This window comes from Cucumis sativus, chromosome 6 (genome assembly GCF_000004075.3).
Source record: "Cucumis sativus cultivar 9930 chromosome 6, Cucumber_9930_V3, whole genome shotgun sequence".
NCBI classification, from domain to species: domain Eukaryota; kingdom Viridiplantae; phylum Streptophyta; class Magnoliopsida; order Cucurbitales; family Cucurbitaceae; genus Cucumis; species Cucumis sativus.
In genome coordinates this window covers 27,551,563-27,577,718 of record NC_026660.2, presented here as the reverse complement: position 1 = coordinate 27,577,718, position 26,156 = coordinate 27,551,563, and the positions used below count along the sequence as shown (strand labels likewise).

Here is a 26,156-nt window from a genome sequence, read left to right as displayed (position 1 = left end):
TCATGCTGTTCTTAAAATACTTGTGTTGTGATATACTATGAATGCATGCAGGTAATATGAAAACTTTTCTACACTAATCTACTACTAGTCATTTTCTCGCAACACTATCTTAATGCCTATGTTCACGAGGGATATATGAATGAATTGAAATTACCTTCAAAACTATATCAGCAATGATTTCTTGGTAGCTCGATGTCAAACTTTAAAACTAAACAGGTTTTGTTTGGTTCAACTTGTTAATGATTTATTGAAATTTTTTTAAGACCACTTATTGATGAGATAGTTTTCACGTTTAGGAAGCTATTTAACTTGCCCAATCAGTTTGTAACTTTGTATTAAGTGATATAGGTTCAATTGTAAAACTCATTCCCAATTTCACAATTTTCAGTTCAAGTTTTTGTTATTGTGTTCATGCTTCATAATATTATTTCGGCTTATTCACATTTTTCCATATTACTTTGATTCTCAATAATTTAAATTACCTTTCAACTTTCTAAGCACCCGTAAGAGATATGAACGATGTTGTCATCAATACCGAAGCTAGATTCTAAATCTTGGATTTGGAACATTGGATGCTTGGTAGGTTAAGCACTATCTTTGAAGGTCAGTGTATCATGTTCTCGTCACAAATTAATATGCTAATTAGTGGATGGGATTGATTGCAATATGATACTTAGAAAGGAATTTAAGCTATAAAAGCCATAATCATGAAACCTAACCGAAGCTTCTACAAGAATGCTCCCTTCCAAAACTTTTATTTTTATTTTTATTCTCTCTGTCACACGCAGAATCCAGAGGTCTGTCTACCTTTGAAGAGAGAAAGGTAAACGATTTGGAGTGGAACATTTTATATCATAAAGTCAACATAATTATAGTACTAACATGGACAACTGCAGCTGTAAGAAATTCTAAATGTCACTCAAAAAAAGATATTGGACCACCCACTCCCTTTCGATCCACTTTTTAATTACCAAAATCACATTATCATAAACATATCAAACGTAGAATCCAATGTTCACATGCATTTGAAACTCTAAAGGACCCATTATCTTTGTTGAATAGACATTTCATTGGATTCCTTTTTATGGAAAGAATTTCTCTATAATCTTTGGAACCCAAGTGATTGAAAGCAGGGACCAACATAAAGATAGAGGAGATGGGGAAAAGTTTAAGCTAATTTTAATAATGCTCTTTTTCTCTCAACTTGGATTTGGCAAAATGGAAAAGAAAAATGAACAGTTTGAAACTTCCTCCACTTGGTTAGACATTTGAACTTCCTCCACCTCTGAGTAGTTAATTATATTCAACAATTGTTTAAGTTTATCATCTTTGACATGTTTTCCCAACTAATATAGCTATTATATATATATGGACTAATGTAGCCAACAATTTAGTGAAGCTTTAGTAACTCCTAAAGACAAAGCTGTACACCAGAAAATCCAAAACAATAGGATGTAGTCAAGACAAAGAACCTCTATTCTGTTGATCCTTGGCTTCCCTGAGATTCGGTAGTGTGATGGCCCGAGATACCCTTTCCAATTAACCATTGGTATCGCATCATTACCCCGGAAAGAGGCTATGGTGATTCCCAATTAATCCACCAAGCCAAGCCACAATTCCAACACCATTGTTCATTTAACTACTGTACTATTGACGTGTAAACAATAACGAGCGAAGATTCCCATTTCCTTTTCTTCCTTTCTTTGGTCATTTTCTAACAGAGTACAAAAGGGATCACAACGTGGACCCATATTTGTTCAAAATTGCTTCGAAAATGAAGCTCTTTCATTTTATTATGGTGACAGGAACCGGGATCTGTTGGCACCAGGGCAGGTATAACAGAGTTAAGAGTTCCTAACAAAAATTTTAGTATGTTAAAGTACTGGATTCAAATCAGCGGGAACCAAAAAATATGTGCAAGGAGATGTATTCAAGAGCTTCGTGTCCGACTTTGAAGTTTTTATATTGGATGGCGACCATTTTGTCCAGCAGGAGAGAGCTCAGCATGTTTTCAAGAAAACTCTTTCATCCGTAAATTTTCTCCACAATAAATAACTTTTTTTTGGTCTAATCCGCAATAAGTGACTTGGTTAACAAATGCTCTGCGTTGTACCTCCTGTAATTTCAAAAGCAGATAGTTTTTCATTACCATGAACAAAGAGGGAAGTGATTGATTGAATAATAGACTGCAAGAATATAAAAATTCCAATAGAAAGGAGAAATTTTGGATACAAATACCAGCTTCCACAATGATGAAAAACAATGTAGATCAGTCCACGGGTTTTATTCCTTTTGTCTTGTTAGTTTGAGCAACTTTAAGACGTTTTCATACACAATAAACGTGATTGAGGCCGCTGGGACATTCTTTAGAAGGTTTGGTGTAATTCCCCTGTAAAACCCACGAATGCCCTCAAACCTGCAGGATATATAAACAAACGGCAAAGGAAATTTTATTGCTATGGTGTAGGTTATGGAGTGAGGGCTGACAAAAGCTCCAACTCCACTTTGCAGGGTCCCCCTGGTTAATTCTTAAGGCATCGAGCAATAGCAAAACTCAAAGAGTAGAAGCACATTTGTTCTCCTGGTAGTGTAACGTTATTGGACAGGTTAGTTCTTACCGTACAGTTTCCTTAAGGACGTGGAAGCTATCCATGTATCTTGGGATTCCATCATGGCCTGGTCTTTGCTGCAAGCAGGCAGAACGCTCATTTAATTCCAAGAATAAAAAAAAGAGGAAAAACGATCTGGAAAGATAGTATTTATTGGGATACCTGCAACCGAGCTCGAACAACCTGAAACCAAGTCACTCAAATATCAGCTAAGATAAATGACTATAAAAACCACACCACAGTTCACAGCATCAAAGCAATTTTCAATTTACTTGAAATGGGTATGTCAGAAGCATGGCAGCAATTTTAGAAGTTCCTCCAAGAACAGCATAATCACCCGAATTCTGTGTGAGAGATAATTCACAGTAAGGGACTAAGAGTTTCCATTTCACATTCCAAGGATCTAATGGAGTAAACTCAAGCCAAAGATTTGTACCAGTAATTCCCTGGAATTTTGAGCATCGACTCTGGTCCCTTTAGACCTTGAGTTGGCAATAACTTTACGGAGTTCTTCATAAACTGTAAATTGAATGGCACCATGAGAAACCTGCTGTAGCAACAAAACACATCTATGAATTGTTCCCATGAAATAGTGTAAACAGAATGTTTATTTATGACAAACGTACAAACTCTTTCCCACTCCATAATGAATTCTCAAAGAGAGAAAAGGACAAATGAACAGTGTAAATTTCTCCTTTAAACTTTAGAGTAATGCCCAAGTTTGATTAAACAAAATTGCAGTATAATGAATGGAAGACGTGAAATTTTAAAACTAACTAATATGTGTTTGTCACACTGACACACAAATACAGATAAATTTTTACAGGTAACAAAAGAGAATATTAACAGGGCCAATGTACAAAAAACGGGAGATGAGATGTCTAACAAGACCTATGGGTAACAAAAATCAAATACTAACTAATGCAATAAGATCTATACAGCGCAGAAGAAAAATAAGTAAACTGTTGAAAGAAAATTAAACTAAAATCTAACAGCTTACAAGCATAAGGCTAGGAACAATCCCTTTATAAAGAGCAGCAAAACCTTCCTCTCTCAAAATGGTTCTGAAGGCATCTGCAATTAAACATGATAGATGTGTATATAGTATCACATGAATAGGAAATAATAGAACAAGAGCTAGCATTAGGTTCCAAGTCTAGACTATACTAGATTAAAAATGAACCCACAGTGCACCCCCACAAAAGAGATACATTCACACTCTACAACCTTTCTCTTAGTCCATTACCCGAAATCATAGTGCTGAATATCAGATAATTTCAACGGTACTTTTTTCACAACAGTTGGAAAGTCTTATCTACATTACTTTTAACTTCCAATGCTATGGTTCTTCAAAATCAATGGACATTGCTCCAATTAGTCATAGAATAAAGCTTTGAGAGAAAAAACTAGAATTTTGAATCTTACTTGTCTGTTAACATCATCAAAAAATTTAGGCGTCGAAAAAATGATGGGACTTTCATTGATGTTTGAAAGACATAGGAAATAAACAAATCTATTCTTCAGGGTCGGTCTCTAGATGAAGTAAAATTCTTTCAATGAGAGGGTTTGGCCTTCTTATTGTTTCCCTATTTTTATTCTTTTCTCTTGTTGATGAATTGCTTTTTTCTTTTTCATGTTTACATAAAAGCTTTCATTCCTTGACAAGTTTAAACATCAAGGTAAGAAAGGCATCACAAAACAACTGTGTTTGTGTATGTGTGTGTGAGTGAGAGAGAGGGGATGGGGGGATAAAATATTGAAATTTAACTTTAGTACAAATCATAAAATTTTATAACTTAGTAGGATAAGGTATATCCCAAAGAACACATTATTATTAATTGAATGAAAGACAGAAGGCAGACCATATAACCCAGAATAAGGTTGAGCTTGATGAAGAGGACTCTGAAGCTGCATTCTTGTTTTCACAAGCCAAACTGGATTTGTGCAAAAACAAACCTGACAAAGTAGTAAAATCACAGTTGTGAATATAATAAAGATCAAAAGTTGAAAATAATTAGGGCATAGAAATAATCTTCTAGTTAGTGCAATAAGGAAATTGTTTGACGTTCACAAGCATAAAAAATCGAAGGACTTGCAGCATGACTTCTTAGAAATGAATCAATGATAAAGAAACAAAAAAGAGGCAGCAAAAAAAAGGGGGAAAAGGGTCTTAAACTTACCAAAGCTCCTGCTTCTGCTGCAGAAGCAAGATGAAGACCAGGACTCAAGTCCTTCTTTCCACTGTCAGAATATCTTTGTTTGGCTCTGCCATAGCTACAATACATTGAGGGAAAACATTTAATAGAGTTCCAAAGACTTGATGAAAAGTATAAAAAAACAAGATTTCAAGAACCACTTTCTTTTTGTTTTTAGTTTTCAAATTTTGGCATAGATCTTGTTTTCGGCAAGAGAATTCGACACAAATTTTTTTAAAAAAAATTAAAATGTTTGTATAGTAGGCACTATGACTCTCTTACAAATTTCAATAATGTTTCCTAACGTAGCAATGTTTTTGTGGCCCTTACATGATTAAGACACTTCACACTGCTGAAACATAAAAGAGAATAACAAAATAACTCATACCATAGAGGACTGAGTGAATATTCAAGTGATTAGATGCATTGTCTGATTGTATGACATGTCTTTATGCCATAGAGAAAGGGAAAAAGAATCAATACACATACTTACAAAAAGAAATATAAACCCCAGGAAACAGTTGACCCGAGAACTGCAGGATAGAAGCCTGCATATAGTCCTCTCAAGCCCTGGAATAAGGGAAGCATCAGAATCTATATGAGAACAAAAGTCAAATAACCAAACGTACAACGTGATAGAAATTTCAGGCAAAACAAGTCCATAACAAGGATTATAAGTAATAAGAAAGTTTGGAAGGTCGAATATAATAAGTGTTGAGAATCATACAGTCCGTGCAAGTACCGGACACGGATATATTAAGTATAAGCACTGCTTAATTTTCTAGTGGCAAGAAACACAACATAAGAATATTTCGTTAGGGGGCTAAAGAAATCAACTACGGCTAGTAAATTACCTCGTGGCTTTGTTTCAATTAATTAGCAAACTCATTGGGATAAGAGACAAGTGATCTCCGGCGCAGGGGAGACCAACTATGGTAATCATAAAAGCAACAATCTTTCCTTAGGATAACTAATTTTCGACTAAAAGGTAAAACAAACAAATTTCATGGTTCTTGAGACTAACCTGACCATTGATATAACTGAGAAACCAAAATGAATATGTCCCATACAGAAATTCGAGGGGGAAATGCATTAAAAGCCAGCAAATTGTCTCAATTAAGTGTTGCAAACATAGAATCTACAAACCTCCATCCGAGTAATAGTGTAGATTGCATTGACCGTATTCTTGTAAGTCGGGAGATTCGATCCTCTGCCATCATAAACTGCCATGTCGAAGACAAATGGAAAAAAAATGAATGCTAAAGAAATAAGCCTTGAAACGCTAGATCGTTAGTTGACACACACAGGCTAACTTTGAGAGGCCATAAGTAAGCAACCTTGAAACCGGGTGCGGACGACATCAAGAGGATGCATAGCGGCGACTGTGGCAAATCCGGCGAGGGCACCGGCAGTGGCATTCTCCCACTGCCACATATCCAGCTGCGACTTCGAATACTTACCCAACACTAACTTCGTTTCTTTTTAGTTCATCGGCATGAGTTGCTGAGGCATAAATTTTCGGCGGCGTCTCGGCGGGAATGCTAACTCGGCACTTGCCGATTCGTAATTTCCTTCAGATATCTTACCCAAAATATTAAAAATGAAAATTTGGAAATATAAAAGAAAAATGTGGATTAAAAAAACTTGTGTATATTAAAACTAAATTGATTCACAATTATCTTAATTCTTAAATCCTTAAATGAAATAGTAATTCTTACCATCTTTTTTAATCTCATGACATCGAAATTTCCACTGCTTTATCTTATTTAAACTGGTTTTCATTTCAAGTCTATCATTCAAGTAATTTAAGTTGCATTTCTAAATTATAATAATCGGCTAATACAATAATTCTTGTACTAAAGATTTTATCTTTTTGTAAAAAAAAAAAGAGACTTCCATGAGAAAATTTCAAGTGTCTGTATTACTAATCACATTCTATATTACTAATCTCACATTCCATTGCAACAATTTCAGTTACTATTTTATCGGGCAGTCTGTAGCTCAATAAACGAATAAGCTACAATCTAAAAAATAGCTACTATTTTGTCAAATGAAATCTCCAAATTTTAAAAACATATAAATGATTTCTCGTGAACTTCTTAAATGGTCGATGGAATTAGAAGTTTAGCCATGATGTTACATAGGCTTCAATCACCACTATTCGAGTTTACATAGTTTGCATTAAGAGGAGTGAATTGAAGCTGGTGATTTGTTCTTCCACTGTCTTTGAATACAAGAGAAAAAAAAAAAAAACTCATTGTCGTGAACTTTCTTCTTCAATGGGTGGTGTGTTTTAAGTTATTCGATACCTATGAATACAAATGGCAAGTACCAAGAAATATCTATCCACCAATACAATTCCATGTCGAGGCAAAAAATATGGAAAGTTTTGATAAAAGAATGCTCCATATATTTTGAAGGAAACCAAACAATCCCATGTCCTCAACCATCCCAAATGAATTTCAAGACACAACGATATATCTTCAACTGCTGCCATGACTTGAAAATTGCCATAAAAGATTGGTATTTTCTGCAGCATCCTGTTGGTAGATGAAACGAACGGAATTACTAAAAAGTAATGACAGGTACTGATAAATGATTTTGCCTAATGTAATTCAACAATTGTATTACACATATTTGCAGTTGGTATTAATAAGAATGGTCTCTAGCTAACGCTGTAGTAGAAATGATCATGAATAATTACAGATGTTGTAGACAAAACTCACCGAAGGAAGTAACCAATGCTATGATCATAAAAAACAGCGAGTGCAGAATAATAAATAAAATAGACCAGCTTAAAAGTGTGTTTATGCCACATGCTTCAGAGATAATGATATATATTTGGTGTTAACTGTTAAGTACTCTATGATGGTCTCAAATTTCTTTCTGTAAGTCAACTTTCAGCCAACACACTTTCCTGGTCTAAAACCTCTCGTGACATTTATGAAACTATGAAGGGGAAAAAATCTGATCATAACATTGCCTCGTGTTAAATAAGGTTTTAAATTTTTAACTTTATTCACCTTTGGGAAAATATGTTATGACCTCCCAGTCAATTATGAATTTTTTAGTAAAAGAAGTATTACGTTGCTGAGTGAAATAAGGGGAGGATCCCAAAAATCAGAGCAAGATTAAAGAGCGCCAATGACTTCTCAGTCAATTATGATAGTCCAGATATGAGGTAACTAGAGAAGATGAATACATGACAATCTGAATGACCTTATTTATCTCAACTAACATTTATTCTGTTCCAGAAAATTTAGAAAACCTATTGCACCATAATGAGTCATAAAGCTTCATAAGAAGATGGAATAAAGTGAACAACCAAACTAACAGCAAATTAAGATTTCAACGAAGAATAGCATTTTAAAGTTCGTCATCTTCTATTTATTACCAAAATCTAGGTTCATTGTTTTCGATTCCTAAAAGCGCACACACTCAAGTCGGGTCATGTTATACTAACATAACTGTAAAAATCTTGTCCCTTCCAGACTGCACACTTTCTTACCTCCAACTTCAATTATGTCAGAAAACCCAAAGGACCCATTTTCCAAATTATCTCAGGCTTGTCATTTCCCACCTAAAACATATGCGCATGTATGACTCCTTTCTTTTCCAGAAAGCGAAGAACAGAGCAGATACTCAGGCCACTTAGTTAGCTCCAAGCTAGTCAACCGGACAATCTCCTTTCCTAATGCCTCAACTACACACTTCTGCGTCTTAAAATCAGATTCATTTAAGGGCCCATCCTCGAGTTAGAAAAGCCGGCGGCAGTGGATAATACATTCCATATAACTCATTATCATATTTATAACACTGGAGACAAGTTTCGTTCCCAGAAGTAGGGACCAAACTCTTCTGCTAAGCGACACAGATGGGAACACACTTGGATTAAAGATAATCAAGATTTATATCTATGAGTTCTACCCTAACAATAGCCCAAAAACATAACCAATTGCTAGGAGAAATATGCAAGAACTAAGATAGTCTATACATATTAGATATTACATACAGAACATGTAACTCGTTCCAAAATACACTAAAAAAGAGTAGGATGACATTACCTCACTCCATTGAAACTTTGGCGCCAACCTCCTTCATCTTGGCAATAATGGTTTCAGCTTCCTCTTTAGTCACCCCCTTCTTCAAAAGGGTAGGCGCTTTCTCCACCAAATCCTTAGCCTCCTTCAAACCCAAATTCGTAAACGTCCGCACTTCCTTAATGATCTTGATCTTGGACGCAGCATCAAAAGCATCAAGCTTCACATCGAACGCCGTCTTCTCCTCCTTTTTCTCCTCAACGCCTTTCGCTCCAGGACCACCTTTACCGGCACCTCGAAAGCCACCGAACCCCATCCCAGGCATCATCATTGTCATTACCGGCATCTCCTTCACATCCAATTTTTCCCGAAGAACCTCCGTGAGGTCCGCAACCTCGAGTAGCGTGAGACCAGAGATCTCATCCACAATGGCCGAAACTCTCTCAGAAGGAGCTGGTCTTGATTCGGGTGAAGCAGTGGTGTAATTCCGATGGTTCACCGATGATGGCGATGCAAAAGTTTCCAACCCAGGAAAATTTATGTGACGAGTGGACGGAGAATCGGAGGAAGGGTTTTGAGCGAAGGTTTTACGAATCCTTGAGAAATGAGGAGACAGAATTCGCAGATTTCTCATCTTTGAGTTATATGGTAAATGGCGAATGTTCAGTGAGCAAGTAGAGAGAGAGAATGAGAGCTGTGTGCGTTCATGGTTAAAGAGTTTGGTCGTCGTTCAGATTCCGGGAAGAAGAGGAGGCATAAACCCTACCGTTCAGAGGGAAGCAGTAGTAAAGTGGCTGGTGGGCTTTTTAGTTGGCTTCGGAAATAAGGCCCATAAATAATTGGAAGGAACGGCCCATCTCATTTCGCAAAGTATACTAGAATTGTGGATATGGTTTTAGGTATATTTGGACATCTAATAAATTCCAAATAATCAACTAAATAAATAGTAACAATTTAACAAAATTGCAAATATAACCGAATCAAGTATTTGTTATAAATCACAAATTATATTATTAAAGATAGATGTCTATCGATGGTGGCTATATTTACAAATTTTTTATATAAATATTGTTATATATTGGGTCATTACTTTTAAAGTTGTTATCGATAATTAAAATATTTTATAAAATTTGCTAATTTTGAAAGTTACCCTTTTAGTTATCCTTAAATTTTAAAATATTTCAAAATGTTATCCATACGTTCAATGGTTAAGCTTTTAATCTTGATTTTTTACTACATATACGCTCTCCAATATTTGACGTTAATGTTGTGTTCATTAATTTCAAAGATTATTCAGAAAAATAGAAAAATGTAACTAATTATAATTCTATTAAATGAAGTAGTAGGCAAATGAGCAAAAGGTATGTGATGTATCCAAGAATATCAACATGAGCTAATAATATAAGTAATGTGAATCATTTGGAGGGGCACATTAAACTTACACGAAAATGGCATAATAGTTTTAAATTCATGTTCACATAGATGGGTTCGTGACTATAAATATAAATTAAAAAACTCAAGGTCATATAGTTAGGAATAAGAATTATCACTGCTTTGATGTTTTTGAAGACATGGATTAAATAGAATTCCTACATGCATTGAAGTTTTGAACATAAGCATTGTCAAATACATATTATAATCAATAACTACAGTCTATAAAAATAAGCAAATACATAGTGATAGTGATCGAGCAATGGACAGTGGACAACTAAACACACAAAGCTTCAAAATCAAAACATATATTAGGAATATAAAATCATACACGAATTTTCAATCACTTATTTAGTTGTGGAAAATTACGAAACCCAACAAAATTTATTTATACTAATTGTTGATCTTCCTGCAAGTCTTTCTGATCTCTCCACTTGAACCCGTCAATGGGGAAATATTACTCATTTTGATCATAGATTTGGCGAATTGCTGGAAGAACTCCTCGCTGTCGTCTGCATATTTCTTAACCAAAGCGGCCGACGCGTCGTTTCCGGTGAGGAGAACTTGGTCGGAGTTGAGAAGCCCTTTGAAAGCAACCAGGTTCTTAAAATAGCTGTTGTCGAATTTGGTCGGGCTGTAGTCCAGGGAAAAGAGGTTATTGTCGCCGCCGGATCTCGGGCAACGGCTACGGAGGTCCGTCGCGAACGACTGAGGAAGGGTTTTGTCGGGTTGTCCGTTGCCGTTTTGGTTGTATAACCTCTGCCTGAAGCTGGTGCACCTTGAATTTCCGATGGTGTGGCCTCCTGTATACAAAACAGGACGATCATGTGTGTGAATATTGACTTGTTCGTTAAAGGATGTGAAAGAAGCTAAAAATGTTACCTGATAAGGCAACAAGATCAACAATGTCAAGCCCTTGGTTTTGGAATCTATTGAGAATGGTTTGGAAAGTATTGTTTGGAGCGGGAATGTTATTGTTGGATCCACTCAAACTTGCTGTTCTTGAGTCCTTCCTTCCTAATGGAACCTCCCAATATGGTCCGCCCGTCTGTCATTATATAAATAAACTTCAAGCTCATAATGATTTAACCATTCAAAACACAATAAAAATATATATTACGATGACAAACACGTACAATGAACGTCGAATCTCTTGCAGCCAAAGACAAGATATCAGCACAAGAAACAGTTTGTGGGCACTCTTTCTCCAATGCAGATTTGATCTCATCAATCACCTCAAATCCTCTGGCCGAGTTCTTATTCGGGTTTGAATTCTTCTCGCTCCTAATGTTTCCACTACTATCCAAAAGTAGAGATGCATCACATCCCTAAATCACCAATTAACTCAAAACGTGTGAATAACTTGAACAATAAATTTATTTAAGAAACACAAAGTCAAAAAGGACAAAGGAAGACTAGTAAAGTTGACCTGAACAAAACAGTCATGGAAGTGAAGTCTAAGGATAGAAGCAGCAATACGAGCTTCTCTGGCAAAAGCCTTAGCCACAATGGATTTTACTATTTCTTTAGCTTTGGGGCAGGAACGGTCATAATATTGTGGGTATAGAGAGCCAAAGCCACCATTATTTCTGCTACACAAACAGAGTGGAGCAAAGGCAAGAAGGGAAAGAACAAGAACAAAGCTTAAAAGCTTGGCCATTTTGAATTTTTTTCAAGGCTAAAATTCTTAGTTGGAATGTTGCTGTGAAAGGAGTTGAAATGGGCAGTGACTATTTATAGAGGGGACTTTGTAGAATGGTCATTTCTGTTGAAAGGAGAGAACACTAAATAAATTATGGATTTGGTAGCTAACTTGAAGTGTAGGTAAGAGTTGGTGTAGCTTTTAATGTGCTTTGTATTAGTCTTATGCTTTATCACCATGCTTGAACCTTTCTTTGTTAAATTTTTTTAATAAAATATTAAATTTTACAGTAACATATCAACTTAGATTTTTAGGCTTAATAGTGATTTAACATGGTGTCATAGTAGGAATCTTTGTATTCAAACTTTGGTAATTCATTTTTCTTTCTAAGTAATATTTATTTGTATTTGTTAAGGTCTTGTCAACCTCAAGGTTTTGAAAGACAAATAAGGTTTTCAAAGAAAAATAGTGTTAGATGGTTAAGAAATAGTTAAATTTACTCTAACTTATCAACTAAAAATTTAAATTTAAAGAGGATTTAATCCATATAAATCATTGCAAACCTCATGGCAATGATTTTAATTGAATTTATTGTCAAACTTAGCTGCATGGTCCAATCAAAATGCTGGGAATCTTTGAGTTAAAAAATTAGTGAGTCATGGATGAGATTTTCAACAGAGCAGGTGAGGTTAAAGATAGTTCTTCTTTTGACCCTTTTGTTTTCCTTTTGCACTATTTTCTTTTTCTCACAATTAATATTTGGGAGACCTTTTTTGAGGGACTTTGAGTCATCTCTTTGTTTGCTTCTTAGTTTCTAGAAAATAAAAGTAGAGGTGGAAAGTTCAAAAAGGGAGAAACCAAAAAAGGGCATGGATTCCTTCAAAACCCCAACACTAAACGTTTCATTTTCTTAGTTTAGAAATTTAGTATTTGGTCAGTGTTGAGGTCATTGTTTTAAGGATTATACTTTTTTACAGTACATGGACTACGAAATATAAATCTTATGGTAACTATTATGCTTGTGTTGCCATTTAAACGATTAATTCTCTAATAAAGAAAAGGAAAGTCGTTATTTGTTCTCTTTAATCTTGTCCTCATGCTAGATAGGTCAACATAACCAATACAACACATTTTTTTAAAAAATTTAAGTAAAGAAAGAAAAAAAGAAAAAAAGAAAAAAGGAAGAAAAAAAAGAGACGTGGGTAGCGTTAGGACAACCACTTCTTTTGACCATAATTTTTGATTTAAAAGGGATCCTAAACTGAAGTGAAAAAACACGTCAATTGATTTTTTTTTTTTTATTGCTCTTCTTCCAATTTTTATCTAGACTTAAGAGCAGGAATCATATTTGTCAAATGGTACAATCTGATTAATCAGTTGTGTTCAGACACATTTGTTAGCAATTTCAAAGAAAGTGATAGACAACTTCACAAAAAATTGCAATTTATATCATAGTAGGTTGGGATATTGCTTCTCCTCTATAGAATATTTGACAATGAATGGTACAAAAAGTAGGAACTTATTTTATTTACTATATCAAATAAAAAAATTAAAACATTACTTTATCTTCTGAAAAATGCATTGAAGCTGGATGCTCTAAATCCTAAACTTTACAAACTCTCTAAGATAGATGGGTAAAAAGGTCAAATTTCATCTCATCATTAGTAGTGCTTTCAATGTTAATACTTATTAGACAATTTCAACATTTTGTTAACATGTCTATAACATTTCTATAAAAAAACAATGCTTCCTCTGAATAATTCAACCTGTTAGTTTACGAAAAATCAAATAGAAACATCCCTAAGCTGCTTTACCTAAAACCCTATTGCCTATGTTACTTTACTTGATCCAATGGCAAACAGCTGAAACAAGGAGGTATTCATATTGAACCATAATTTTTGTCAGTTGGTGTCCAAGTCCGTTGAGAATTGGAAGAGGATGGTGGGTGATCCCACGAGGCTTCGCTAACCAACCCGCTATTGATGCCTTCAGCTCTCGGGTAGCTCGGTCCTGCACCAGTCACCTAATTTCATGGATACAAATTCAAACATATCAAAATCAAGGTATTTCCAAATCTGACACGAAGATAAAGCTTTGAAAAACATACTGCAAGTATACGCCAGCATCACTTTGAAAATTATTGGAGATTACGTGAATTATGCTAAATCGAATATAGTCAAGAATGTGAAGAAAATAAACTTCAGCCATTTCATTTTTAACATTGGGGAAAAAACTCAAGAGATGAGATGAGATGACATGCATGCACGGCCTGGTACTGAATAAGGATTACAATGAACAGTAAAAGATGCTCCAAAGGAAATTTTTTAACTCCCACAAACTTTTTGGTTTCTTGAAAGAGTGGTTGCATTGAAAAGAAAGAAACTCGGTGACTTGACTTTACGTAAAAGGGGGGCTGAAAACTTACAGTTTCCAAGCAGGCGGATAATAGTGCCATGCCCGGCAATGCATCAATTCCACGCTACATCAGATGAAGTTGACTCAAATAAATATCGAAGAATAGCAGTACATTTCATAGGGGAAAAAATCTGACCACGACAGCACCAAAAAATAGCATACCTGGCCTTGCACTCGGGCCTTGTAAACAAATCCTCCACAGCAAAATAGTGATGCAACGACTATGAATCTGCTCATTCCAATTTTTCAGGCAACAAAAACATAAGGATTTTTTTAGTCGGCTATTAAAAAGTTAATGCATTGTTTTTTTCCCTAGTCGATCAAATAAAGCAAGACACTGCAGCTGAACGGGCCACTTCAAGGAAGCCACTAGACATCTAGGTGATAGTAATATTTTCTAAGCCAACCAAAACATGCAGAAGAAGACCCGGGGCCCAGACTATACAGCATCCAAATTGTTTTACCACCTGAAGATCCAGATACTTCACAGGCAATATTGAATAGTCGTGCTGTTCCTACCAAGAAGATTAAGAAAAAAAACTTGACATACATGCAAGAGAGTATTCCAAATGTGGCCCATCCTTTCGTAGAATCTCCTTGTACGTCCTGCCTTTTTTCTGCAAAATAAAGCGAGACTTAGAGATTCAGCCTTCAACCCTTTAAAAAAACAATGTTTTATTTCATGGATCACAATAAATGCAGTTTTTACTACAACTTCAATTGAAAGATTGGTTGGGTGATATGTTTCTTGAGAAAGATAGATTCTCACCACACATCTTGGTAAGAAAAAAACTAATTGGTTCATAATCAGCCACGGGGATTGTAACATTAACTTCATATGGAATGTCTCTAACAACATAACCTGTTTGCGACAATATGAGAGTTATAAATATTGATAAGTTATTGAGAAAACAAAAGTAAAAGAGCATCCTACATCTCCAGTCAATCATCAACATTGAGGGTGACAAAGTTGTAGGGTAGCTCCCAGTTGCCCCTGAGCCTGATACTTTCACCTCTAGTCCATTTTCTGGATAAACCTGCAAAAGTTATAATCAAACTGTATCAGCTACAAAGCATATCAATTTTTCAAATTTTTATTTGACTAACTGGAAAAATTATACCTGAATGATTGGTTTCTGTATCGAAGAGGAAAGTGATGCAATGGCAGTCATATAAAGAGCCACACTAGTCTGCTCTGTGCTGAAACTGAAGATGTAAACGTGAGATTTAATAACTGAGATGAATTGATCTTCAATCGTTATCAAAGTGACAGAATATAATGGAGGGGTATCAGGTGTTGGACTTTTACCTGAATGCACGATGTGGTTTCTCAAAGCCTAATTGAGTCAAACCATTGTAAACCTGAGTGTTAAAGAATTTCTTGGTGAACGAATTCAATATAATTTATTTTAATGTCAACTTGAAATGACATAAGTTTCTTACAATTTCCCAGGATCGGGGGTGAAAACCAACAGTAAATCCTTTAAAGACACGTGGGCCTTGGTTCGCACAAGGAATGGCAAGATCAACAATAACCCTGAGGCAGATGATAATTATAAGTTACTTTCTCTGCACCAGGAAAACTTCTCTTTCTTGAAATTATGACTCAGATCCAGAGCATTAAGAAGCGTCCATGACCCTAACCAGCATTCTAAACTTTGGATTATACTTGTCAATTTGGTTGTTTGCTTCTTTTTTTACTTCCATAAAAAATCTTCAATCATTCAATTTATTAAGAATATAAATGAAATAAGACTGGCTTCCATGCTTCACTCGGTGAAACCAGATGGATTATGCAGGATAGAGATGTTGTATGCCTGGTTTAGATATGATGGACACTACAACACTAGCACATAACGTATTATTATAGAGAAATTTCTCTATGAGGCTGATTAGCCCCCCAGTCCATGTTTCTCGAATGCAAAGAATGGGGTGCAGGGGAGGTGGTGCAACTGCAGAACAGTAAACAAAATGGACATTAAATGAACCGGTGCAGTTCTGTATTTTTATGTCTGGGGTGTAGTAAGAATCGCTGGATGAGAATGGGCCATTAAGTTGTTAGGAATACAGAGAATATTAGAAGAATGCAGGGTAAAACTGGCACAAACTTGAATAGCTCTTGGGAGAAACACACTCTCCAAATTCTTGCAACGGCAGGCTGAAATTTCAACCTCAATCCAATGCAATTGATTCGTTAGATTTCCACGTGATATAATAGTAACAATAAGGCTAAATGTTATCACAGGAAAATGAGGTACGAGTGAATGCTAATTGCTCCCATCAACTAGGCTCCAATTGATTAAGAACTTCAGATGACAGATGCTTTATTTTAATATTCTATACTATTCTCTTAGCTTTGGTAAAATTGGTTAACTCAGCCATAAAAAATATGCACTTGAAATAAACAACTATGCATGATTTCCATGCAGCTACTCATGAAAACATGCAAAATCAACATTCAAGGATTGCAAACATGCTAAGATTCAGTGAAGTGAAAATTTTAACTCTTTTAAAGAAATCTAGGTTTCTGCACAAGACCTGCAATTGGACTCATAAGTGATATTGCAGATGCATCCCAGACCACCTATAATCAGACGAATTGCATTAGTTGAAAGATTATCCAAGAGCATTAAGATCAAACATGTTTATAAAATACTCAGGAAAGGAAGATAGAGCAGTGCTCAAAGAACTAAGAATAAGGATAATGGATGAACAAAAAAATTTGCTACTAAAATAAGGTAAATACGAGAGACAGAGTTTTCATTGTAGGTGATGATTAAGTTCTTAGTCAAGGTTTTGGCCATAGTTAGACGGTCTTTCATTTTACTTTACCTTGCTTCTGAAAGAAATAGTAAATTTTCAAGGATTTCTAGAGCGAAAGATGGTAGATGGATCCTAATTTTATGATGAAATTTGAGGGTTGGTTGAAACAATGACCAACTCTCACGAATGAGAAGATGCAATATGTGTTCTTTGGAGGCATAAGTTTCTTTTATATATATATATATATAGAGAGAGAGAGAGAGTGTGTGTGTGTGTGTGTGTAGGGGGGGGGGGGGGGGGGGGGAGAGAGAGAGAGAGAGAGAGAGAGAGAAGCCATACCTTTACATTGTCCATTTAAACAACTTCCACATATAACATTTACCTGAAATGAGGATACGAAACTTCATGAGAATCCGTAAATTTAAATACAAAAGTTTGAAGGAATGAGAGAGAGTTCCGAGATAAAAACCCACCAGTGCAGTCCTCCCCAATTTGTCATGACTCTGCTCACAAGAAGTCAGGTCACCGTAGTAATAATCCTGAACAGATGGAAATTGGAATGATTATGATATCAAGGTCCATAATATCCAACAAGTAAAATTACTTAAAAAAAAGAAAGAAAGAAAAAGGACTATAAATAAGGGAAGATAAGGAGTCTCCCAGACAGAGGTGGTTAAGCAATAATTTAAAACTCTTTTAAGTCTTCTTTATTATCTCCGTCATTAAGAAGAAAATGGTTAATTGTAAGCTTGTACCATAACTTTTAAGTTGTCTAACAGATACTTAATATTAGCCCCACCAACTTAATAGTTATGTGGTACATGGATTACATTGCTTAAGGATTGCATGGTAAACTAGTTTTAAGCAATTTCAAGTGTTTGATGACATAAACATTATACTAATGGAGTTACTAATGCACACATATGCAAGATACAAAACTTTAAGGGCAGTTCAGAATCTTCTTGATGTAAAAGAACTAAATAAACAAAATTTTAAGAGTACAATTATAATTATACTTATACACGACCCTACAGTTCCAAGGCCAAACTTATTGTTTCAATATCATCCTGCTCCTTCCAAGAAAAGCATTTGGTCAAAAAGTATTCCAACCAACTTGGAAACTTAAGAGGAATTTGTACCCATCTTTCATTACACATCATGTCTCCAAGAAGCAGGTTTGGATTATCTGTCAACAATTTAATTAGGCAATCTGTCCCTTCTTTACCATTTCCCCCTGCAGGCCTTTCGTTAGAGAACATGGTTGTCTATTTTCACTAAACTCAGCTTGTGTTAAATAGATAGCATTTTCATAAGATAGATTACGCTCTTATCCATGGGAGGAAGAAAATAAAATGAACATCAATTTACATTAGAAACAAAGCTTACTTGAACAAAGTTGGCATGCCCTGAACCAGAGACAAAGGAATTGAATTTGTCAAATCGACCAAAATCTACATATCCCTGAATAATCAGGAACAAATGCACCAGATGTGAATGAGACTGCCCAATCTTTTGAAAACAATGAAGAGGGAAAGGAGGAAAATATGAACTTTCAACATGAAATAGCCTTCAGACCTTGATTTACCATAGTCATGGACTGATAACTACATATCAAGAATTAACTTCTTACAATCTAAAATTGTCCTTTAAAAATAATATTATGAAATGATATGAAGAAATGAAAGCCAACTCATATCCTTTTGTTACTTGTCATAATAAACCTATATTGGTCCTCTCAGAATGAGAATCCAAGCACGAAATGAAATGCACAAAGTATTGTACAACGTTTTTAACTACAGAAAGTATAATAGAATGCACAAAATCAATGCAATTCTTCTCGGCCAATTTTGATAGTTCCTTGAGAATAGTTAATCCAAAATGAAAAAGAAACCAAACTCCATTGTGCTTAAGAAAATGTATCCATTTTCAAAACTCCTACACTATAACCCTTAACCATTAATAGTGGCAGATCTAAAGTAAAGAATGATGTGAATATATAAACCTTTATTTATCAAATAAGGCACTAAGAGACCGCATGTAATATTAATTTGCTAACATGTATTTCAATGTAATTGAAGCTCGTGGTAAAGTAATCTAAAAGAGAAATATTACCATTTGTGATCTATTCTCCACGTCTTTGCAAAACCGAACCACCAAGTCAGAATCCTATATCAAGATATGCTTGACTCAATACTGCCTGAATTCATATATTTATAGATAGGATTTTAAAAACATAACAAAATGCCTCAAGTTTCATTGTTTAACTAAGAAAAAGAATATCACCTTCCCCTCATATTCAAATGGTTGTCCAACCCAGCTACTCTAGTTGTCGAGTTAAGTAAAGCTAAAAACATAATAAGACGAAAAGCATAATTGAGGACAATCAATGTAAAGGACAAGTTAATTTCAGTTTTGGTTTAGCAAACAGATATGGAAAGTTCAACGTGACAGACGAAGATGCTAAAATATTGACCGGTCCACAAAAATTAACAACTGTCTATTAAAAAAAATTCACTTAAAAGACAGAAGAAACTTTATGGAAAAGATTTTCTAAAATGAATCCATGGCTAATCACAATTCACAAGCCTCCAGAAGGATCCATTCGGGAAAAGTTAAATTCAAGAAAGATCAATCAAGAAAGCGCTCAACCTAGATTTGGTCGCTTTACAAATACAAATTCCTTCCCCATCTCCCAATTAACTGAGTATTTGATAATTCGTCTTAACAAACCTATGTCCTCATAAGCTGTAACATATACCATACTATGATGTAGGATACGAAGTCAATAATGTGACTAGAATTGTCAAAAACATAGCAGTTGGAACTTGGGACTGCAATAGCATTCATTTCAATAGCCTGTAAAAGGACATCTAAAACAAAGAAAAATCATATAAAGAGAAAAAGGTATAAATAACATTTTGCAAAAGGGACAAAATAGGCTGAATGAAGCAAGCTTACTAATGAGTGCAGTGAAGAGTGGTAAATGTAAGGAACAAACACCAATATAATATCTTGCACTCATATTTTTATCTTGCTTTCAACGCTTAGAACATGTCCTGCAGGCTAAAAATAAAATTTATAAGCTCGATTTAAAGACAAATAGCATGAAAATTGATTAATACCCAATACTAAAAGGCAGAAGCAAGTGAGAGTAGAATCAAACAACGGTAGCGTGTTCAAGATATCCAGGAGAAAAGCATAGGTGCAAGATTCGAAAAGGAAAGTAGAAGCGACTGAAATAGAAATTCAATTGGAGGAACGAAAGCTGAGGACATCAACAAAAACTTAAATCCAATAATTAGATTTGCGAATTCGGATGGGTTTCAGCTTGTAGGAGAGAAAGTGGAAAGTGGAAAGTGGAAAGTGGAAAGATGAATGAATGTTGAAGTGAGAGCTGAATTTGAAACAAAAGAAGATGGAGAAGAGAAGGAAGAGAAATAACCTGAAACGTTGAAGTGAATATATAGCTCCGTTTTGTGGATCTCCACTGAATCAGAGAAGTGGATTTAGATGAACGAGGGATGAATACGCGAAAACATGGATTCTGCCATTACACCACAAACGCCGGCATTTCCCGGTAATAATTTATGTTCATAATTTTGTCTTTTTTTTATATAATTTTTTTTTTAAATTGGTTTTAGCATTTATTTATGGGGGTTTAACAAATACTTCAACATATACATACACTAATTAAAGATGGGTTCTCTCGATTTCTCTGAACTGCAGTCGTATCATCCTGGGATCTGATTGCATCAAAGTGACCAATCTTCTTTTGGAAAAATCAATTGTTAATGATGAAATCTGCTGCTGGGTCTATAATTTTTCTTCGCTGCAAACTAGTTTTGATTCTTGTGTATTTACTTTTGTTCATCGTTCTTGTAATTTGCTTGTTGATGCCATCACTAAATATGCAAAGGTTGAGAGAGAAATTGTGTTTGGTTTTACTTCATACTGCTGTGAAGGAATTTATCCCTATTTTACTCGCTGAGGCTTTTGAATAATTTGAGGTAAAGGTTCCAAAATTTTCAATTTCATCTGCAAATAGATTATTGTTCTATAAAGTTTAATATATCAGCATTGAATTTTTTGTTTATGTGATTCTAAACTTGTAAAATTACAGATATAATTCATATCTCTCACTTAAGATTAGAATTCCGTTAGACAAACCATTTAAATTTATTGTTAATATCAATAGAGAAATTACTTTTTTTTAAACTTCGAATTTGTTATGAACATATTAAAACATAAGTTTTTGACACAAAGTTAAACATTTAAAGACCTATTCAACACTTAAAAAAGACTAGAGACCAAATATACATCTTTGGTTTGGTCCATTCTGTTGTGCACCCCCGATTCTACTGAGTGGTTTTTCATATAACAATTACAAAACTAACGAAAAGGGCATATTCTCATTCTTCAAGAGGTTGGTTGAAAAGGCTAAGAAATGTAATAATGAAACTGAATCTTGCGAAACTTGCTGGCAACTCATGATCAGCAAAGAGAAACAAAAGTAAGAACACTAGAATATCCTAAAAGCTCGAAGATTAGAAATGGGTGCCTAGTACAGAAGGGTTGAGCAGAGAGCATTGAAAAATTCTCTGTACAGGTTCCCTTAAGGCCTACATCAACTTATAAACAAAAGGGTTCAACGTTCATACATAATTAGTTGGCATCCCCTAATAGCTGTGGGGATGCTTCTGTAACAAGGTCACTTTAATCAGACTAAAATGCTAACATGAACTATCAAGTATTATCTTACAGTTGAGCACCTTGATGAAATGCTGTAACCAATCAGGTTCCAAGACGTGTGGTTAACTCCAAATGTAAAATAAAGTACTCCACTAAGCCAGTACGTTTAAGAAGTTTCTCGTGATAGAATATGGCTTGATGATAAACAGATCTACCGATCTCAGGCTTTACAAATTTAGTTGGTGGAGTTCTATGTGCTATAGTCTTTATCGAGTTGTATCTTAGAAAAACTTGACTTGTCCATGCAGGAATCCAGAGAAGATGGAATAAACCTTACCGCAGGATAGATGTCAAAGTTAAACCATCAAGGGAAGAACATGAAGATGGAAGTGTATCATTTCTTGAAACTAGAATTTCAACTAATTCCTCTATTTGATGGGCTAACATAAAAACTTCATCTGCTATATCTTTTGTCACCCACTCTTCAAGTTTCCTGCATTTCAATTCAATCATCAGTTGGATCAATTTATATCTAAAAACAGAGTACACAATGCAGTTATGAGAAATATCTAGAAATAAAAAAAACCATGTACTCGTAAGAAAGGAAAGGGAGTGGTGGAAACAGATTAATTACAGAATATGAGAACACCTGTGATCTATGGTAGCAAATAGGCAAATAGCTGTATATATAAGGATACTAAATCACGTCCTCACATAAGAAGGAAAAAGTAGAGACCGATTTTCATACAACCTCAAGTGAGATTCTGCACTTTTGTTGCAATCTGAAAATAGCACCTTGATGATTGGATTCAAGTCCACCTTTGGAACAAATTCGGCAGTATCCTCCATGCCCAAACAATAACCACTGCAAGACCAAGAATTTGAGTTGATGAGAACAATGTGCAGCATGGGAGACTTGGTTTTCAACTCCTTAACCAAAGTACGAAATGATGATTCTTCATGCGCACTTTCCAGTAACTGATTTGCAAACATTCTTTCCAACGTGTACTCCCTGTGTGAATAAGTCAGCTAATCTTGAGCACCCAGTGAAATAAAATATATATATATACATATCTCAAAGTGACATTACAACAATAGGCTAACCTCAATAGATTTCCAGATTCAGCTGCTAAACATGTTGAGACATAACACTTAAAAAACCGAACTCCGCCATCTGTAGGTCCACAGCCATTTCTCCAAGGGTAAGCTCCAATCAGAGTTGAGCACTGGGGGCAAAAGAACTCAGCCCACTCAAAATCTGCTGAAAGATTTGACAGTCTAGCCATAAAGATATTTCCAAGAAAACCATTAAGAAAGGATCTCTGATCGTCTGAAATATCTACAGCATTAACAGGCTTTGGGTCTGACTTAATTGTGCCACATGTATGATGCATGCAATCCTTATCAAGATGATGAAGTACGTTACTCTCTTCATGATGACAGCAGTCCGGAATTGGAGTCACTATAGGCGAATCAACTTCATCACTAGCCTTCTCGGCAACACTACCCTCCATGTTTGCATAAAGGCTTTTATTGTTGATCTGCTTAGATTTTACCTTTTCTGTAGACGTATGATTACATGGCGATTCCTCCTTAGCTTCAGTTAAACAATCACCATCAGCAAAATCTGATTCGTCCTTGAGTTGTTGGGTTCCTTCATTGTCCGGGAACACATGGCCAATAAGGTCATCCTTGGAAAGAGTAATAGTCGTTAAAGTGAGTAGGCAGACACCCTTTTCACATCTATAGGAATTTGTGTACCTATTAACCAGCTTCTCGCTTATCCCCCCGAAAGAGCAGCAGCAAGACCCAAACCAGTTATCAGCCACCTCTCGCCAGTTGACTGATGGCATTTCAACGAAATCTCTACACGCATAGATATTAAAAAATGTGAGACGAGATCCAAAATTTATGAACTAATGTCAAATGCAAATCAACCAGTCTAGTAAATTAAATCCTGTAAATAGGACTACCAAATAATGAGCTACCTGAGAGGGGATTTACTCAGCCTGAAAGAACAATTTCTGCAATAAAAGTGGACGCCACCACTGCGGGATAAACTGATTTGATCTAAGAAACACAAGCATTTCAGAAGGGCAAAATATATACAACTTAATGTACAAATAGTAGATGGTAAAGCTTTAAGATAAAGAACTCCAACGTTTCTGGCATTTTAGCACCGTAATTAATTCTCCTAAAAACTTGATAATGATCATATACTTGAGAAATAGACAGAAAACAGAAACCTATAACTTCGAAAATTTAGCACCTTTCGCAAATGCTAATGATAATGCATAACTGTTAAGAGTCTTCTATAACATCATACTTCACCAAAATTTATTAGAAAACATAAGAGAAAAACGCAGTGAATATTAAAAGAGATGGAGTAGATTTCTAAAAAAGTTGAGCGCACCAGAATCCATGGAAAGTGGCTTCGAAGCCTTGGAGTGACTAGTTCCTTGCTCTTGGGAGAAATCCAGCACATTGTCGAAGTTGAGAATAATTGGGTGATCAACTGGGAGAAGCAAGACGAGCTTGACCTCAATATGGTCTTCGAAAGCTCTAAAACTCAAAGGCGAGTCAGCATCAACCAAAACCGGAGGCATGGGAACTCGAATCGACATATCGAGGTCTTGTAACCAAGCCACACAAACGACGGACTGCTGGAGATTGAGCTGAACCTTGAGATTCCGACATTGAAGAGAAGGATTGGTAATTGAATCGAAGAGCAGTAAACGTAGAATTGGTATATGGGATTGGGCTTCCCATGTGAAGCGCCATTTTCTAGGGTTTTCGACTGTATAGAGTTCGGATGACATTCTTCATTCGTTATCGCATCACAGCGGAGGTTCCACCGTCTAGAACTGAATACCGAGAAATTGCGCGCTGATTAGAGCCCATGCGAACTGAAAACGTCTCCTTTTCTTTCCTTCTTTTATTCTCTCTTTTTTCACATCCCTAAACCCTATTTACAAATAATTAACAAATAATTATTTTACTAAATCATAACAAAATATACTAAATTAACAGACGGAACATTTTAAGAAATAAAAATATATAACAAAAGTCATTCCCCTAAGGTTTTTTCCAACGTAATTACTCATAGTTGGAAACCAAATAAATTATGTTGTTTCTTATAGCATGAAAGCCAATGGTTTTTAGATCCAAAATTATTTTAATCATGTTTTTGTTTTTTTAAAAAAATTATACTAAATTAATTAAACTTTTGTAAAATTTTATAAAATTTAAATTAATTTATATAATTGATCCGACCCTCCTCTAATCTTCAATTAACATATACATAGATAATTATTTTTTAATTGTGATAAGTAAAATTTTAAAATATTCATTTCAAATAAAACAATTAATTTAGGATTGTTTCTTATCCCCTCTTCTTGTCAAAATAATTTTGTAATAGACATGCAAGATGATAAAAATTAAGTTACCTTTCCTTGTTCTACATTCATGACATAATAGATTATAGTTTTGTTTATTTGTTTTTGTGATTCCTTCTATTTTTGTATTTCTTTTTTTTTTTTTTCCTTTTTGTACTTTTCAAATTTTGTCATTTAATTGAAGATATCATACCTCATTTTATATTTAAACTTTTATCAATAATCAACAAAAATATATATTATATATATATATATATATATATATATATATATATATATATATATATATATATATATTTAAAATATTTTAGGACCCAATTAAATATCCTTTAAAACATTTTTTAGTACAACTAATCCTTCAAAACTTTAAATGACCCATCACAAATTTTAATATGCATTATTGATGTAGTATGTAGCCCACTATTTTTCATAAAATAAAAAAATATTATTGTCCATTTGTGAACCAATATGTATAAAACAAAAATATTACGTTGTAAGATATGGATATATCCTCTTTTGTGATGGCCTCTCCATCCATACAAAAACATGTGCACTCATATTTTAGTAGTTAGAATTTTAAGTATTGAAACAAAAGATTCCATTATACTTTGGTTGATAATGTAATATCAATCTTATACATTTATTAAATATTTAGTTTGTTCGATTTTAATTTTTAGACTCAATTCATCGATTCTAACGTGTGTATTTTTAATCAACATCTTTATAGTTTGATTTTTATTTTGATTTTTTTGTTTTTGTTATTTACCGTATTTCTTCTATGAAATTTAGGGATACATTCACATATTTTATTTGTTTGCTTGAAAATTATTTTTATTATTATCTAATCTATTCAGGTAAAAATTAAAATCAAAAGATTAAATTTTGATTTTGTGAAAAGTATGTGAGTCTAAGTTTGAATCATTTAAAGTATATAGGGACTAAAATTCAAAGTATCAAGGATCAAAATAACGACACTC

At 34.7% G+C, this 26,156-nt stretch overlaps 5 protein-coding genes and 1 long non-coding RNA gene across 14 annotated transcripts; 1 reads left to right on the top strand and 5 right to left on the bottom strand.

The window, feature by feature from the left end:
• Positions 1–1,379: 1,379 nt before the first annotated feature.
• Positions 1,380–6,404, bottom strand: LOC101204160 (folate transporter 1, chloroplastic). 4 transcript variants are annotated; one of them, XM_031886546.1, is made up of 12 exons: positions 6,142–6,404; positions 5,951–6,027; positions 5,298–5,398; positions 4,790–4,883; positions 4,472–4,565; positions 3,610–3,683; positions 3,046–3,159; positions 2,882–2,953; positions 2,772–2,792; positions 2,619–2,686; positions 2,239–2,416; positions 1,380–2,116 (listed from the first exon to the last, which is right to left on the bottom strand). In XM_031886546.1, the coding sequence occupies exons 1-11, from the start codon at positions 6,236–6,238 to the stop codon at positions 2,284–2,286; spliced, it is 945 nt and encodes a 314-aa protein (XP_031742406.1). In that variant the 5' UTR covers positions 6,239–6,404; the 3' UTR covers positions 1,380–2,116; positions 2,239–2,283. The 4 variants fall into 4 exon arrangements, with proteins under 4 accessions (XP_031742406.1, XP_031742407.1, XP_011658032.1 ...); XM_031886547.1 differs by having other exon boundaries at positions 3,046–3,156; XM_011659730.2 differs by having other exon boundaries at positions 5,298–5,374; positions 6,142–6,403.
• Positions 6,405–6,900: 496 nt separating this feature from the next.
• LOC101204400 (50S ribosomal protein L7/L12) lies at positions 6,901–9,615 on the bottom strand. The gene is made up of 2 exons (XM_004149936.3): positions 8,869–9,615; positions 6,901–7,344 (listed from the first exon to the last, which is right to left on the bottom strand). Exon 1 carries the CDS (start codon positions 9,476–9,478, stop codon positions 8,870–8,872), a length of 609 nt encoding a protein of 202 aa, XP_004149984.1. The 5' UTR covers positions 9,479–9,615; the 3' UTR covers positions 6,901–7,344; position 8,869.
• An 805-nt stretch (positions 9,616–10,420) lies between these two features.
• On the bottom strand, positions 10,421–11,994 carry LOC101204648 (peroxidase 49). The gene is made up of 4 exons (XM_004149937.3): positions 11,705–11,994; positions 11,412–11,603; positions 11,158–11,323; positions 10,421–11,078 (listed from the first exon to the last, which is right to left on the bottom strand). The coding sequence occupies exons 1-4, from the start codon at positions 11,933–11,935 to the stop codon at positions 10,669–10,671; spliced, it is 999 nt and encodes a 332-aa protein (XP_004149985.1). The 5' UTR covers positions 11,936–11,994; the 3' UTR covers positions 10,421–10,668.
• Positions 11,995–13,544: 1,550 nt separating this feature from the next.
• LOC101207936 lies at positions 13,545–20,689 on the bottom strand. 6 transcript variants are annotated; one of them, XM_011659726.2, is made up of 18 exons: positions 20,538–20,689; positions 20,054–20,158; positions 19,874–19,965; positions 19,379–19,417; positions 19,208–19,261; positions 18,482–18,556; positions 17,569–17,634; positions 17,435–17,477; positions 16,871–16,916; positions 15,776–15,869; positions 15,642–15,694; positions 15,454–15,538; positions 15,267–15,369; positions 15,102–15,194; positions 14,883–14,949; positions 14,495–14,561; positions 14,343–14,396; positions 13,545–13,940 (listed from the first exon to the last, which is right to left on the bottom strand). In XM_011659726.2, exons 2-18 carry the CDS (start codon positions 20,115–20,117, stop codon positions 13,797–13,799), a joined length of 1,239 nt encoding a protein of 412 aa, XP_011658028.1. In that variant the 5' UTR covers positions 20,118–20,158; positions 20,538–20,689; the 3' UTR covers positions 13,545–13,796. The 6 variants fall into 6 exon arrangements, with proteins under 6 accessions (XP_011658028.1, XP_011658029.1, XP_031742636.1 ...); XM_011659727.2 differs by having other exon boundaries at positions 20,054–20,151; positions 20,538–20,639; XM_031886776.1 differs by lacking the exon at positions 20,538–20,689 and adding an exon at positions 20,218–20,471.
• Positions 20,536–21,137, top strand: LOC116404404. The gene is made up of 2 exons (XR_004217246.1): positions 20,536–20,672; positions 20,822–21,137. It is a non-coding gene; the product is annotated as an uncharacterized LOC116404404 (long non-coding RNA).
• Positions 21,138–21,519: 382 nt separating this feature from the next.
• LOC101204887 lies at positions 21,520–24,705 on the bottom strand. The gene is made up of 5 exons (XM_004149938.3): positions 24,198–24,705; positions 23,773–23,854; positions 22,889–23,650; positions 22,536–22,796; positions 21,520–22,277 (listed from the first exon to the last, which is right to left on the bottom strand). The coding sequence occupies exons 1-5, from the start codon at positions 24,601–24,603 to the stop codon at positions 22,118–22,120; spliced, it is 1,671 nt and encodes a 556-aa protein (XP_004149986.1). The 5' UTR covers positions 24,604–24,705; the 3' UTR covers positions 21,520–22,117.
• Positions 24,706–26,156: the final 1,451 nt, after the last annotated feature.